The sequence below is a fragment of the Rana temporaria genome, chromosome 7 (genome assembly GCF_905171775.1).
Source record: "Rana temporaria chromosome 7, aRanTem1.1, whole genome shotgun sequence".
NCBI lineage: Eukaryota > Metazoa > Chordata > Amphibia > Anura > Ranidae > Rana > Rana temporaria.
Window position 1 is genome coordinate 44678169 of NC_053495.1, and position 15168 is coordinate 44693336.

Consider the following 15168-nt stretch of genomic DNA (forward strand, 5'->3'; position numbering starts at 1 on the left):
CCGGTTCCTGCTAAAGGGGCCGAGATTTGAATCATGTATGGATGTTCTAAGTTCACTTTTTAGAGAAAAAAATGCACATTTTTACAGGAAGAAAAAAATTATTTTTTTAGGAGTCTGGAAAGCATTGCACCTGTGATCAGTGGATCAGGGGTGCAATGTCTGGCTTCTGCATACAAACCCGGCAGCTTTCAGCCTTTACCTGCTTATGGGCTGTCCGTTTGAAAGCTGCAGATCTTGTGTATGAACTACAAGAGCGCTCATCAGTTCATTCAGAACTACAAGCCGTCAGCTGACAGTAGTTGTAGGTGATTGATTCACAGGAAACTGTGTATGAATGTTACAACTGTGGGGATAGAGCCCTGCACATCTGTGCTGCTTTGAATTATGACAGCGGGGGTGGAAAGAAGATCCCCTGCTAAATGTCACACCGAGGGGGGGGGGATCAGGCGAAATGGCTGATGGAACATGTTGCATCTTCCACTCAAAATATGGGTGTAACCTGTTGCAAAATCTGAACTTCTCTCTTAAAGCAGAAAGTTCACAAAGATTTACTACATATTGTACATTGCATATCTGAGATCTTCTGGGGTGCTCAAAAACCTTGTCTGAGCTGCACCCTGGCTGCTCGCTTTTAATCATTTTAGCTTGCTTTCTTTTATACCTGCTACAGGTTCACTTTAAAGCGGATCTTCACTCTAAAGTGGAGTCCCGCTGATCGGCACCCTCCCCCCCTCCGGTGTCACATTTGACACCTTTCAGGGGGGAGGGGGGTGCAGATACCTGTCTACAGACAGGTATCTGCACCCACTTCCGGCCCTACGATACGGGCAAAGGACGGGTTTTTTCCTTACCTTCCGTCCGTCCCCCGTTGTATGCTGGGAACACTCGGCTCCCAGCACACAGCGGGAGCCAATCGGCGGGCGCAGCGCGACTCGCGCATGCGCCGTAGGGAACCGGGCAGTGAAGCCGGAGCGCTTCACTTCCTGGTTCCCTCACCGTGGATGGAGGGGGGAGCAGCAGGGTGACGAGCGATCGGCTCGTCATCTGCTGCGATCACCGCTGGACTCCAGGACAGGTAAGTGTCCTTATATTAAAAGTCAGCAGCTGCAGTATTTGTAGCTGCTTGCTTTTAATATAGTTTTTTAGTGGCACATCCGCTTTAAGTGGATTATCCATTTAACTGTTAATGTCGGCTTGAACTACTTGTAAAGTGACAGGTACGATTTAAGTGCCTGCGTAATATATCTGTGACAAAGGTTCATCCTTCCATGGTAATGATGATGCTTTACCAGTCCACACACAGCTATCAGTCCACCAGGGCAGGCGGATTACACTCTATTGCTTGAGTGGTTAAAGTGCCCCTATTACTGGACATCTGTGGACCTACCACAAGAAGCAGTGAGGCATTTAATAGCAATAGCGTAGTTCATTGTAGTGACACATGATACTGATTAATTGTGGCAGAGGTAATGTAATGTTGTTTTTGGTGAGAAGGCATAGAAACCTGTACATTCTCTACTTGGACAATAAGCCTAGTACACTCGATCAGAAAATCGGATGAAAAATGACGCTTTCGGCGTGATCGTACGATAACCTGATTGTTAGTATACGGCTTTCAAGAGCTGATCAGGGCAGTTCGTCTGAAATTACCCAAAGGGATCTGGTATCGTACGAGAAATATTTTCGTGTTTGTCCCTTTTTGGATGATTTCAGAGAAATGGTCATGATTTTAGGTGGATGCAGCTTCGGTCCCCCACCGGATTAAAGACTGAGAACTGCGCAATCAAACACGGTTCTCAGTGCTCCGTGAGCAGAGAGCCGTGAGCAGAGAGCTGGTGAGTGCACAACGAACTGCTCTCCTGTAAACCACAGAAGTACAGCCAAATCTGATCGGTACAGTTTTCATCTGGAAAAAATCAGAAGAACAAGACTGTGCATGCTCGGAAACGAAAGAATACATTATTTACAATACACTACATCACTTCTGAAGTTTTATGTAGCAGGAGATTTTTCGTAAGTTGAGCAACCTCTTAATTTTCGATATGAGATAAGCATGTAAAAAAAAGACTGTCCGATATTCTCATCGTGTGTACAGGGTTATATTGAATGAGTGCAATCAAACACCTATGTTGCTTTGTTCTGGCTTTGACACAAAGGTTAAAGCGGTTCTCCACCCTAAAGTGGAGTCCCGCTGATCGGAACCCTCCCCATCTCCGGTGTCACATAAAGACAGGTATTTGCACCCACTTCCGGCCCGGCATTCACGGGCAAAAGACGGGCATCCCGTCGCCCCCCCCGTTGTGTGCTGGGAACACTCGGCTCCCAGCACACAGCTGGAGCCAATCGGCGGGCGCGACTCGCGCATGCGCCGTAGGGAATCGGGCAGTGAAGCCGCAGCGCTTCACTTCCTGGTTCCCTCAGCGTGGATGGCGGGGGGAGCAGCAGAGAGACGAGCGATCGCTCGTCCTCTGCTGCGATCGGCGCTGGACTCCAGGACAGGTAAGTGTCCTAATATTAAAAGTCAGCAGCTGCAGTATTTGTAGCTGCTGGCTTTTAATATTATTTTCCCGTGGCACATCCGCTTTAAAGCCTCGTTCACACCATGGTTTTTCTGCATGCATTCTACAAGGGCACAAAAAACTGATTGTTTTCTATGTGCCCTGTTCACACCACAACACTGGTATCGCATGCAGACATGAAATCAACATGGGTTGATTTTCTAGGACACATAACTGACGTGCATGAAAAGATGTCTCTGCACGCTTTTCCCATCGGTTTTCATGCATGTATGGTGTAAACAAGCCCTAAAGTAAATGCAAGAGTTGTCATACAGTAAAAAGTAAATGCAAAAATGGTATTTGGCGTTTGAGTGCCTTTTTAACCTCCTGTCATTGTGTACAATTTACAAATGTTAAAAGTATTCACTGTTTTTAAGTCTTCTCTAAAATGCATGTATGTCATTTAGGTAACCACATTCTTCCTGATGAAGATTTGGCTGCTTTCCATTGGAGTTTACTGGGACCAGATCATCCATTAGCCTCATTAAAAGTATGTGAATAATCTGTGATTTAATCTATGCTTCCTTTGGTATTTGAGCTGCACAATTAATCGCGAAAAGATTGCGATCTCGATTGACCCACGATTTTCGGGTGCGGCCATAGGGAAGTCCCCGGCTTCAGCCTAGCTCCGGAGCTGCGGCCATCTTGGTACACCCGGCGGCGGCTGTCTCGTCAGGAAGTGACGTTTCGTCGCCACCATCTTGCTCCACCCCACACTCCTGCACAGTAATATTAGTGAGAAGGGGGCAAGCGGACATCTTGTTACACCCAACGGAGTTTTAGATTGCACAGTCAACACAAAACGGAACTTAGGGGGCTTAAATACAGTATATGTAAATCTGATGGACTGTTTACATGTTAAATTTTAAAAGCAGCAGCAAACCTTACATGCTTGTGTATTTAAGCACATAAGCTCCGTTTTGTGTTGAAAATAACTTTAAATACATTTTTGAGAATTGTGATCTTCATTTTATGCAAAAGAATCGCGATTCTCATTTTTCCCAGAATCGTGCAGCTCTATTTGGTATACCAACTGTATAGGGACGGTTCACACCACAAAAATTCAGTCTGGATACATTGCTGCATGCATGTTGATGCATTTAGATGTGTTCCAGTCTGTTTTTCATGCGTTTTGCCCAATTACAGTACAGTTCTATGCTGAAAAAAATGCAGCATGTTCTACTTTTTTTTTTCCTGCACTGAAACTGACCACACTGTTGTGAACCAGGTCATTTAGAACCTATATTATCTACTGTCCATGCATTTTTGATGCAGAAAAGAAACCGCACTGGACTGCATTTGCTGACATACTGGTAGGTTAATTGTTCCTTGTCTAAATTGGCCCTGGTCCGTGTGTACAGATTGTTTAGGCACGTGTTATCATGCCAGTCCCTAGTCTTGGCAATTTGGGAGGGTTGAGGAAAGCCCAGGCAAAATTTGCCAAGGAGTAAAAAAAAGTTTTAGGCCGGGTTCACACCTATGCGAATTGAGTGCGGCTTAAACCGCATCCAATTCGCAGAACATTTCTAAATACATTCATTTCAATGAGGCTGGTTCACATATGTGCGATGCATTCGCACTGCCGAAAAAACTTGTGCGTTTTCTAGGCATTGCGGTGTGGCTCAGGTGCGAATTCAGGCCCATTATCTTCTATGAGAACGCATCTGGTTCGCAGATGTGTTCATTTCTCATCAGGATTTCTCTCATTCTACTCAATACACTTCCCCCCTCCCCCTCCCCTCTCCTAGGTCTCCAAATTTGCAGCTAAAATGGAGATGTTCTGCTGAATAGCTCTCATCTCTCTGCAGAGATAAGAGAGATTGAATTTGCATCGCACAAGTGTGAATCCGGCCTTAAAGGGTCACTAAAAGATTTTTTTTTTAGCTAAATAGCTTCCTTACTGCAGTCCTGGTTTCATGTCCTCGTTGTTCGTTTTCCTTTGATGTTGCTGTAATTCCTCTCTGTTCTGGACACTTCCTGGTTGTCTGTTTCCTGATCACCACAGTACTGGGAGATTTCTCACTGTGGTGACTAATCAAGGAGGTGTGATTACTGTGTGTCGGCACCAATCCAGTTTCGTTTTACAAAGCATCACTGCCCTCTATTGGCTCTTTGTCTCTGTACATCAGAGAACCAGGAAACAACAGCAAAAAGGAAACTAAACTGCAGGCACATTATATGATTGGTTTTTATCTATTTTTAATCATTTTTAAAGAGAATCCGTTAACTATTATGTCTCTATAAACAGTCATTTCAGCTAAAAAATGTTTTTCCTTTAGTGACCCTTTAAGCATACCAGACATGATGCTTAGGGAGCAGCCCATAGATCCACAGGGGGTCAGATACAATTGTACGGATATATACATACAAGACATTACCCTCCACAACACTCAAGATTTCTGTGCAGGATAGCTCTGTCAGGTTGGAAGACATTAGGGTTAGGCCATACACGGTTCGAATCTCGGCCGGTTTAGCAGTAACTGTCCGAGATTCGAACCATTAATGGGCAGGCTGAATGTGCCAATTTGATCGATCAAGTTGGGTACAACCAGCCTGCTGAATTTGCTTGCAATTATCGCAAGCGTCTTCTCTCTGGAATGGCTGCCGATTGCTCGGACCGTCTTGTGTTAATGGAATCGTGTGAATTATTTATTTATTTTTTGCAGGAAAGAAATTTGTACTGTCTATGGCCGGCTTAAAAATTATGTTTTAACTAGTAAACCAAACTGCATTTGTCTTTTTTTTTTTTTTAAAGTACATTGTAATATATTTATAGGCAGAACACGATCTGTTAAGCCAAGGTTTGTTTTCGACAAAATAATAAACAAGAAATGCAGTGCCACGTCAAAGCACATGCCAATGCACAAATGCTTTAGAGCACACCACTGAATGAATGCAGAGCAAGAGAGCCAAAAGCTGGCCTTACATTATACAATTTTTATCAATTTCCTTTAGATTTCCCTTTCAGCTATAAAGTGCAAGGGCCTCGCTGATTGCATACAGATAGAGAGTTTAATTATGACCTCATATTATATGTTTTTGGTAAATCTAAAGGACAATTGTTCAAGAATATTGTATAATAAATATGCTAGTTAAAAAAAAAATGCTCTTCTATGTCCATGCAAAATCCTTATTTATATATTCAAAAAAAGCGCATCATGTTGGGTTGATTGGCAATCTGTGTGTCAGATATTATAGGGTTACCAGTCAGCTCTTTGATGTGTGTTTTCAAAGCAACATAGAGCATCTAACTCTATAGAAACAGTGGGTATCAAAAGTGCAATTGCAGCAGTAAGCGAAATAAAGTTTCCATTATCATTTATTGTGCCTAGACTCTCCATGACCCTGCAATTTGTGGGTGACTACTGTCAAAGCAATTCAGCCGTGTCATTTATTGCTATTTGATATTAAGGTTCATTATTTATTGACCGACTCCTCTCTCACCTTTTTTTTTAGGTTCGCGCTCACCAGCTTGTTTTACCTCCATGTGATGTCGTGATCAAAGCGGTCGCAGACTATGTGCGCAACATTAAAAATACAGAGGATTTGGATGCAATTTCTTCAGATGTTTTTCAGCATTCACAGGTAATTGAAATAGGACAATGGACAGTCAGTCCAGTTTTTTATATTTGTCCAGTCTTCCCCAAATGTATGTATGTATGTATTACATGCGTCTTATTTTTTATTATTTTAATAGGCAGTTTCTTTGAAACAAAGCACTGTCTGTGGTAGGAGAGATGGATGTGGTGTGTACCTGTGTGTCTGCTGTTTATTCCTAGAATACCAGATACTTTACAGAGCATGCAAGCACCGCTTGCATAGAGTTCCACCCACTGGCTGCATGTAAATGTGAAATACTTGTTACAGCACAATTGTGCATTCACTTAAAGCGGGGTTCCAACCACAATTAGCATTTTTTAAATGTATGTCCTTTCATCATGCGTTTTTATAATATAAATCCGGTCACTTACTATTTTACAATCCGCCACCGCTCCGCATAGTTATTCAAAAAAGATAGTTTATAAAACTATGTCTACACCGTTGTCATTTAGCTTGTGGGCTTTGTGAAGCCCACAAGCACTTGCTTCCTGGAAGTCTTGGATGGGGAGTGATAATTGGGCAACTTTTCTTTTTTTTTATTCTTCCCAGTGCCAATATATAATCTGCTTGCAGGGGCTGCAGAGAAGACTGCTGCTATTGCTTCTCTGCAGTGATCAGACACCCTGGGAATCTATAGATTATTCCATTTATAAGGACACTCAAATTCTATTTATATTCCATAATTCAGCAAAGTAAACCAAAAAGATAAATATGAATAGTAATAATTACAAAAAATCTGAAAAATAGCAAAAGAGAAGTTTTCAGTCAGTACTGGCAACATGGAGCCTTTTTCGCCTTTTCTCTCTATATCCACTTGTCAACCGCCTCACTCAAGACTACGGCAGCAAAGCGGCTCTCCTGTGCTGCATCACGTATTCGATATGTGATTCAGCACTTTTGGGTAGGGCATCGGCTATGCTGTGATTAGACATGGCACAAGCCAATCAGCGGGTTCTGGCCAATGATTGAGCTCCGGCATCCACTGATCGGTGAAGAGGATGACAGGACAGAGCTCTGTGAATGTAAACAATACAGAGCTCCGTCCTGTCAGCGGAGATGTGCTGGTTTTTGTTTCCCTGCAAAGTAGGGGAGAAAAGCTGGCACATACCTTGGTAAAGGAATCGCACAGTGAATGTATCAAGCATTGTTAGGCACACTTTTTAACCCTTTTAATCGCCCTAGATTTTAACCCCTTCCCAGCCAGTGTTATTGGTACAGTGACGGTACATATTTTTAGCATTGATCACTGTATTGGTGCCACTGGTTCCCACAAAGTGTCAGACTGCCCACCATACTATCACCGCCATTACTAGTATTTAAAAAAATAAATAAATAGAAATTTTATTGTATATGTGGATGTCCGCTTGCACCTGCTGATCGTCGAGAGAAGCTGGATGGAGCTCTGCATTTGTAAACCATGCAGAGCTCTGTCCTGACAGTGGGAATGTGATAGATTTTCTTTCCCTGCAAAGCTGATCGCCGCCATTACTAGTATGGAAAAAATAAATAAAAATTCCAGTGTGTATATATACCATCGTTTTTTGCTACACACAGAAGGTTTTTTATCTTATTGCATATAATGCATTAAGATAAAAAAAACTTCTGCCTTTACAACTCCTTTAATGTGGTTAGTTGATGTTGGAGAGGAAGCATGACTATGAGAAATGTTGGGGAGGACGTGAATGTTACGTGTTGGCATTGAGGACGTGAATGTTATGTGTTGGCATTAGGCCCCTTTCACACTTTTACGACCTGAAAGTCGCACGACTTTGCCGTGGCTTCGACATGAAGCGAAGCAATGCCTGTAATCTTGAGGTCTATAGACCTCAAGTTGCACCAAAGTCGGACCAAAGTAGTGCAGGGACTCATTGGAAATCATGGGGTACGACTTGTCATGTGACTTTGCAGTCCCAAGTCGCACAAGCGTAAAAGGGGCCTTAAGGCCATAAAACATGCAAGTTATTGGCATATAAGTGGAAAGAGAATGAAAAGGTGCTGTAGAATAGTAATCATTGAAAACAGTTCACCTTATAAAAATATAAATGATTTGTTCCTCAGTCCAGAACAGATGACAAAGTTTCCCGCTTCAAGAGAGCTGTCGCTTACTACAGAGCCACCAACAAGCCCCTGCCATACCCACCAGCTCCATACCTTGGTATGTCCAATGTCTAAATGTACTTGTTTCAAAATGCATTCATAAATGGCTCACGCTTCTTACCTCTTGGAGATTGTCTGTTTGATTATTGACTTCTTTGTAACTGTCAGATCTTTGTGACCGTTCAGAGATCATGTGAGAAATTAGTTATTATTCAGTGCTTTATGCTGAAAAGCTGGCAACCTTTGTCACGGAGACAGAGATTACAAGCATTTCATGGAAGAGCATTGAACAGTCATCTAACACTAATCGCAGGATCTGTGCTGACTACCTTGGTTCCTATTCAGAACAGTAGAAGAACACCATTCCTTAAGGATACCTATTGTTCTGAGAAGGACAGCAAGCCTATTGACATTCCACATTTTAGCCAAAGGGTTTGCTGCACCACCTACCTATATACTAAGCTCCCAAGTGCAGGAGATTGTGTGTTTATTTTAGACCACCATTCCTTACTGAGGGATTTGCTAGGACAGCCATAGCTGACCTATTTAGAATGCTAGGTGCCTGACTTCATCTTGCGTCCCTAGTTTGAGTCAGTGGATAAGCAAGTCTGATCTCTGTATTTGTGTACTTGTTTTAGGTATTGATTATTGAATCATTGCAGTCAGTATTTTCAGAAGTGGAGGTCAGCAATTGTACCTTCCATGTCTTATCAGTGTTGCTCACTTTAATTCATTCTGCTATTTTCTTAAATACAAGCTGTATATCTCCCCCCTCCTACCAAGCATAATGAAGTAATGGATACAAGTTATAGTTGTTTCCAGAGAGCTGAACTTCAAGTAAATGCAGTTTGTCCAAAAAAGGGAGGAAATCGCAGCCAGGCCCTGGAGCGCTCTGCAGAAATGCACTGCAGTAAAACAATGCTGATGAAGCTTGTGATTGGACAGTGAAGGATCCCCTCCAGTAATCATGTTTAGATATTTTCTGAAAGCACTGCACAATGTAGTAGAGACCAGTGCTGGCATTTCAGCGATTAAGAATACTTACCACTGGTGCAATTTCTGATGCATCTTGAGTCGCACAGAATTGCATAAAAGTGGAAAAAAAAAACACTGTTTTAAATGGTGCACATTCGCACCAAAGCCACTAAGCACAGCGAGATATAGAAAAGGGTTCCTGTACTACTTTGGTGCATTTCTAGTGTGATTTTGGCCCTATAGAATCTGCAGACCTTATGAAAGTTGCATCCAAGATGCACTGTAAATCCGATCAAAGTCAGACCCAGCAGTTTAAACCTAGTCTAAAAGAAGCTGATACAAAGTTTAACTTCTGCTAGGTACACACAGGAGTTTTATTTTTCCGTTCAACCCAGCGGGCTGAAAAATTGTGTTCTGGACTGCCCCCCCCACCGCAACACACTGATCAGTGCTCACATCACATATTGGTTGCAAGTGCTGATTATCCAGCATGCCCGTTCAATAAAAGCTGGTTGCTGGACTGGCCTGTACACGAATGCCGAATGTTAGCCGGTTTTCGTTGAACCCGGGGATATTTGGCCCATGTGTACCAGCTTTAAGGGTAATGTTGCAATATGTATGTAAGACCATTTAAAATGCCATTAGTGGGCCAGAAAGTCATTAGATATCCCGAAAAAGGAGGAGGTCAGCAAAAAAAAAAAAAAAAAGATCTGCTCTGGTTAAACGGTCTAATGCCCCGTACACGCGGCTGGCCAAAATCACATCGGAATTCCATCGGAGTAAAAGAGAACATGTTCCGATGAAAAAAAGTCCAATGGGGGCATACACCCGGTCGGATTTATTACCTACCTTGTAAATCTGGTAGCCAGTCTTGTGATCTAGGCACTCCTGCTTGAAAGCCCAGCTTGAGTAATAAAATGTCCCCAGCCTACAGATTGGACAATGGGGCAGGAATATCGAGTTATCACTTTGTGCTTTTCCTTCTGTCAGCATATTTGCTCTTTACTCAAAAGGTGTCCAGATATTAAAGCCAGCTTGTGCCATCTAGAAACTAGTGGGGTCTTTCTAGGAGCAAATTAAGGTAATTCCATTAATCAGTTTAAGGCAGACCTAACATAAAAGCTGTGTTAAGCTTTGCTGTGATGGATTAATAAAGGGTTGTATGTATCTGGAGAAAATGCTGCTTAAAGCGGAGGTTCACCCTAAAAGCATGTATATAACATTACATTCTGCATACTTCCAACATTTACAGTATGCTGTTTTTTTTTGGTTTTTTTTTGCTGTACATACCGTTTCATTGCCATTTTCCACCCGACTTCCGGGTGCTCACTCCCGCGGGAGTAGGCGTTCCTATGCAGAGGCGCAGTGTCATGTGGGACTTCGCCCAGATGATTGACGTCTTGAGAAAAACTTCCCCTCGGCAGATAAGGCGCGTCACGAGTTTCTGAAAGTAGCCGAACTGTGAGTTGGCTCTATACGGCGCCTGCGCAGTCAGCTCTACACGGCTCCTAGTCGGTGCGCAGGCGCTGTATAGAGCCGACTCGCAGTTCGGCTACTTTCGGAAACCCGTGGCGCGCCTTATCTGCCGAGGGGAAGTTTTTCTCAAGACGTCAATCATCTGGGCGAAGTCCCACATGACACTGCGCCTCTGCATAGGAACGCCTACTCCGTGTACTCACTCCCGCGGGAAGTCGGGTGGAAAATTGCAATAATACGGTATGTACATAAAAAAAAACAAAAAAAACAAACGGCATACTGTAAATGTTGGAAGTATGCAGAATGTAATGTTATATACATGTTTTTAGGGTGAACCTCCGCTGTAAGGCTCCTTTCTGTGCTGACTGTACATCTAAAGGCCAAAGTAGTAGGTTACGTGATCTCTGCTGATGGTAATGGTGGGATCAGTCTTAATGTGGACTTTCCCCTTCAGCAGAGATCGCATGACAAGGTGCCTGGACCTGCACACTGAAAAGGTATTTCAGACCCTCTATTGCTTTTAATCCTCTCCAGCAATACTTTTTACATGGATTTATAAAAAAAAAAAAAATTCCCCCTAGAATATGTACATTGTCTAACCCATTGATTGAGAAATGCGTTTTATAATCTATGATCATTCTTTCCACTTTTATGTGCATTCCATTTTCTCTTGCATTGCACTACCATATGCCACTAATATTTGGTATCTGTTGTGCTTGATTTACATTTTTATGAATTAATGGAGTGTTTCTTCTTATGAGCAGGCAGACCAAATCAAAACAGAGCTTACGGTATGATGCAGGGCAACCCATGTCAGATGCCTCCTCTGCCTTCTGTACAATCAAAGCCTATGGTAAGTATTATGTCTTTTATCCCTATTGCTGGGTCATTTATGTGAACACTAGTTTATTAAATGCCCACAATACTGCACTGCTATTGTGAATATTTTAGAACTGCTGCAGACAGAATTCATTTTCAGCATTTTTAAGGTGTTTCTGCTGTACCAATGGATTGATCCTGTTTTCACGCCAATAAACACCTTTTTGACTGTGTTTTTGCTACCGTGCTGTTTGGTACCTAATCTTGTCCCAGTTTTTTTTTTGACTGTTTAGAAACCCACTGACAGTTTGATATTTTTATTTTTATGTAAGCATCTTCTCTGTACACCTACAGGCTCCTCACTTGTCCGGCCATAGTGGTGCTATTGGCAAAGGTCCATTTCCATACAACCTCTCAGAATCCACTGCCAGTCCTACAAATAAGAGCGTTTCTGAACAGAATAACTACAGTAACATTCCTCATGAAGGCAAACACACCCCACTGTACGAGCGTTCTTCTCCCATCAACCCAGCACAGAGCGGGAGCCCCAACCATGTGGATTCCACCTACTTCCCAACATCTTCTGCTTCCTCATCTTCTGACAACGACGATGGCAATGCAGGAGCCAGCAAGTGAGTTTTCTCGAATCTGTTTTCTATGGATTAAAAAGATATTGGCTTGATTAGCGCAAAGACGTCACTCCTGCAGCACACAGCTCTGAAGGAACGGCACAGGAATGTCGGTACCATCACCAGCTGCTGCTCACTAGAATATCTCCTAAATGGTGCATGTTTGGGAGATATTCATTTTACCTACAGGAAAGATTTATTGGAAGCTTACCTGTAGGTAAAAGAAAAAAAAAAAATATGACAGTTTACTACCACGTTATCAGAAAAGCAGAGTTCCAGAATTTAAACTACATGGCTCCCAAACAAAATTGGCGTCCTTTTTTCCCCACAAATAGAGCTTTCTTTTGGTGGTATTTGATCACCTCTGTGGTTTTTATTTTTTGAGCTATAAACAAAAATACAGCGACAATTTTGAAAAAAATTCAATATTTTTTACTTTTTGCTGTAATAAATATCCCCCAAAAACATATATAACATTTTTTTTTCCTCAGTTTAGGCCGATACGTATTCTTCTACCTATTTTTGGTAAAAAAAAAATCGCAATAAGCGTTTATCGGTTGGTTTGCGCAAAATTTATAGCGTTTACAAAATAGGGGATAGTTTTATTGCATTTTTATTAATTTTTTTTTTTTTTACTACTATTGGCGGCGATCGGCGATTTTTTTTTTTTCGTGACTGCGACATTATGGCGGACACTTCGGACAATTTTGACACATTTTTGGGACCATTGTCATTTTTAAAGCAAAAAATGCATTTAAATTGCATTGTTTATTGTGAAAATGACAGTTGCAGTTTGGGAGTTAACCACAGGTGGCGCTGTAGGAGTTAGGGTTCACCTAGTGTGTGTTTACAACTGTAGGGGGGTGTGGCTGTAGGACTGACGTCATCGATCGAGTCTCCCTATAAAAGGGACGACTCGATCGATGCAGCCGCCACAGTGAAGCACGGGGAAGCCGTGTTTACATACGGCTCTCCCCGTTCTTCAGCTCCGGGGAGCGATCGCGACGGAGCGGCTATAAACGAATAGCCGCGCCGTCGTCCCGGATCGCTCCCCGCGGGAATCCGATCGCCGCATGTAGGGGGGGGGGGTCCCGACCGGACCCCCACCCGCTAGAAAGCAAGGACGTACATATACATGCGGCGGTCGGGAAGTGGTTAAATGTTAATACATTTCTCTCATTTGCTTGCCTATGGTCTTTTAAATATAGCATTAAAAGTTTTTGTTATCTGTGCAAAAGAAAAAAAAAAGGGGGTTATCCTGCCAGAAATTTTGTAAGTTCATAACTTTGTTCTCTTACTCTGCGGAGAGTTATCTGCTAATATTGCTCGTAGCCAGAGTGTTCTGCTCTTTCTCCCTGTCTACCAATTGTTTGCCTGTGTTGTCGCCCTGTTACACACGCTTTACCAATGAAGACTACAGGTGGCTATGCTAAGCCACAGTTTCCAATTTTTTATCATCAGGAAGCCCTTCAAAATAAAGAGCAGCAGTTTCTGAAGTGCATTTATGTAATCAGAAATTGGTTGCATAAGATCAGCAGCACTGATATGCAGCAAATATTGAAAATATCTGGTTTATAAATTTACTGAGCGCTATCTACCTCTATTTGCATTTCTGGTAACCAGTGTTGTGCATTATCTTACCATTTCTGTATTTTCATTACTGGTTTTGTTTTATTTCTTCTTCTTCTACTTCTTTTTTTTTTCTTTTTTCTTGTGCTTAATAAAAAAATTAAATGCAAAAAAATAATAGTCTGTAAAAACAAGCATTGTATTTAAAAAAAAATTGTATTATTTATGGTAAACAGCGCTTTAGCAAACTAGTTGTCATTTTGTTAAGGTTTACACATACATTAAAGACCAGTAGACTTTGTCACCAGCGCATAGCAAATACCATCATTGCGCCCTTTGAGAGCCTCATAAAAGCAATCGGGCGGCTCGGAAAGACCTTCTCCAGCTCTTAAAGCTGGTATTCTGTCTTCTTTATAGTATCGGTAATAGTGTTCAGATATGTCATATGTCAAACTGTCACCAAGAACAAATAGAGAATGCCTTGGTTTTGATGGTCCTATCCTGTGTAAGTTCATCTTACAGATTTTTTTTTGTAAAGGTGAACGAATTTTATATATATGTGTGTGTGTGTGTGTGTGTGTGTGTGTGTTCCTTGCACAGTATTTGAACAAAAGCCTATTGGGTATACCCAGGCCTAAGTAAACAAAAACAAGCTAAAGTAAATAGCAACCAAACAGTAAGATAAACTCACACGATACTTGATACTGATACTAGTATGCTTCAAGCGTATGACAGGAAACCACTCTCCCACAGTGTACTAGATTAAAGTGGTTTTAAAAGTTCTTTTTTTTTTTCTAAATAGATTCCTTTAAGCTAGTGCATTGTTGGTTCACTTCCCAGCTTTTAAGGAACCTATTTAGAAAATAAAAAACAAACCTTTACAGCCCCTTTAATTAGTATAGGATAAAAAAAGCAGGTTGGCACTAATCACGTCCAGATGTCCCATACCTTAGAGAATTTATTGGGGCATCCTCTAGATCAGGGATCGACAACATTTTTTTGGTGAGCTGGCGCCATCTGGTGGTGAGCCTTTGGTATTACAAGTTATTACCACCAGATGTGTAAGCTGGCGCCACCTGGTGGTGGCCGTTGGTATTACAAGTTAAGCATTACAAGTTAAACAGCAATTCTAATGTAATTTTTCACTATTTTTCACTGCCATCATCTTCCCTCTAATTAGAACCCCCAAACATTATATATATTTTTTTATCCTAACACCCTAGAGAATAAAATGGCGATCGTTGCAATACTTTGTCAGGCCGTATTTGCGCAGCGGTCTTGCAAGCGCACTTTTTTGGGAAAAAATTACACTTTTTTTAATTAAAAAATAAAACGGTAAAGTTATCCCCATTTTTTTTTTTAATATTATGAAAGATAATGTTACGCCGAGTAAATTCATACCCAACATGTCACGCTTCAAAATTGCGTCCGCTCGTGGAATGCCG

The 15168-nt window shown here is 41.9% G+C and overlaps 1 protein-coding gene across 1 annotated transcript in view; it reads left to right on the forward strand.

Annotated features, from left to right (window-relative positions):
• Positions 1-15168, forward strand: part of FAM120A (family with sequence similarity 120A) — a 90360-nt gene that overhangs the window by 32274 nt on the left and 42918 nt on the right. The window contains exons 3-7 of the mRNA XM_040359301.1: positions 2966-3048; positions 6015-6143; positions 8217-8313; positions 11471-11559; positions 11880-12157. Of these exons, the coding sequence (XP_040215235.1) occupies positions 2966-3048; positions 6015-6143; positions 8217-8313; positions 11471-11559; positions 11880-12157 (676 nt within the window). The remainder of the gene's footprint in view (positions 1-2965; positions 3049-6014; positions 6144-8216; positions 8314-11470; positions 11560-11879; positions 12158-15168) is intronic.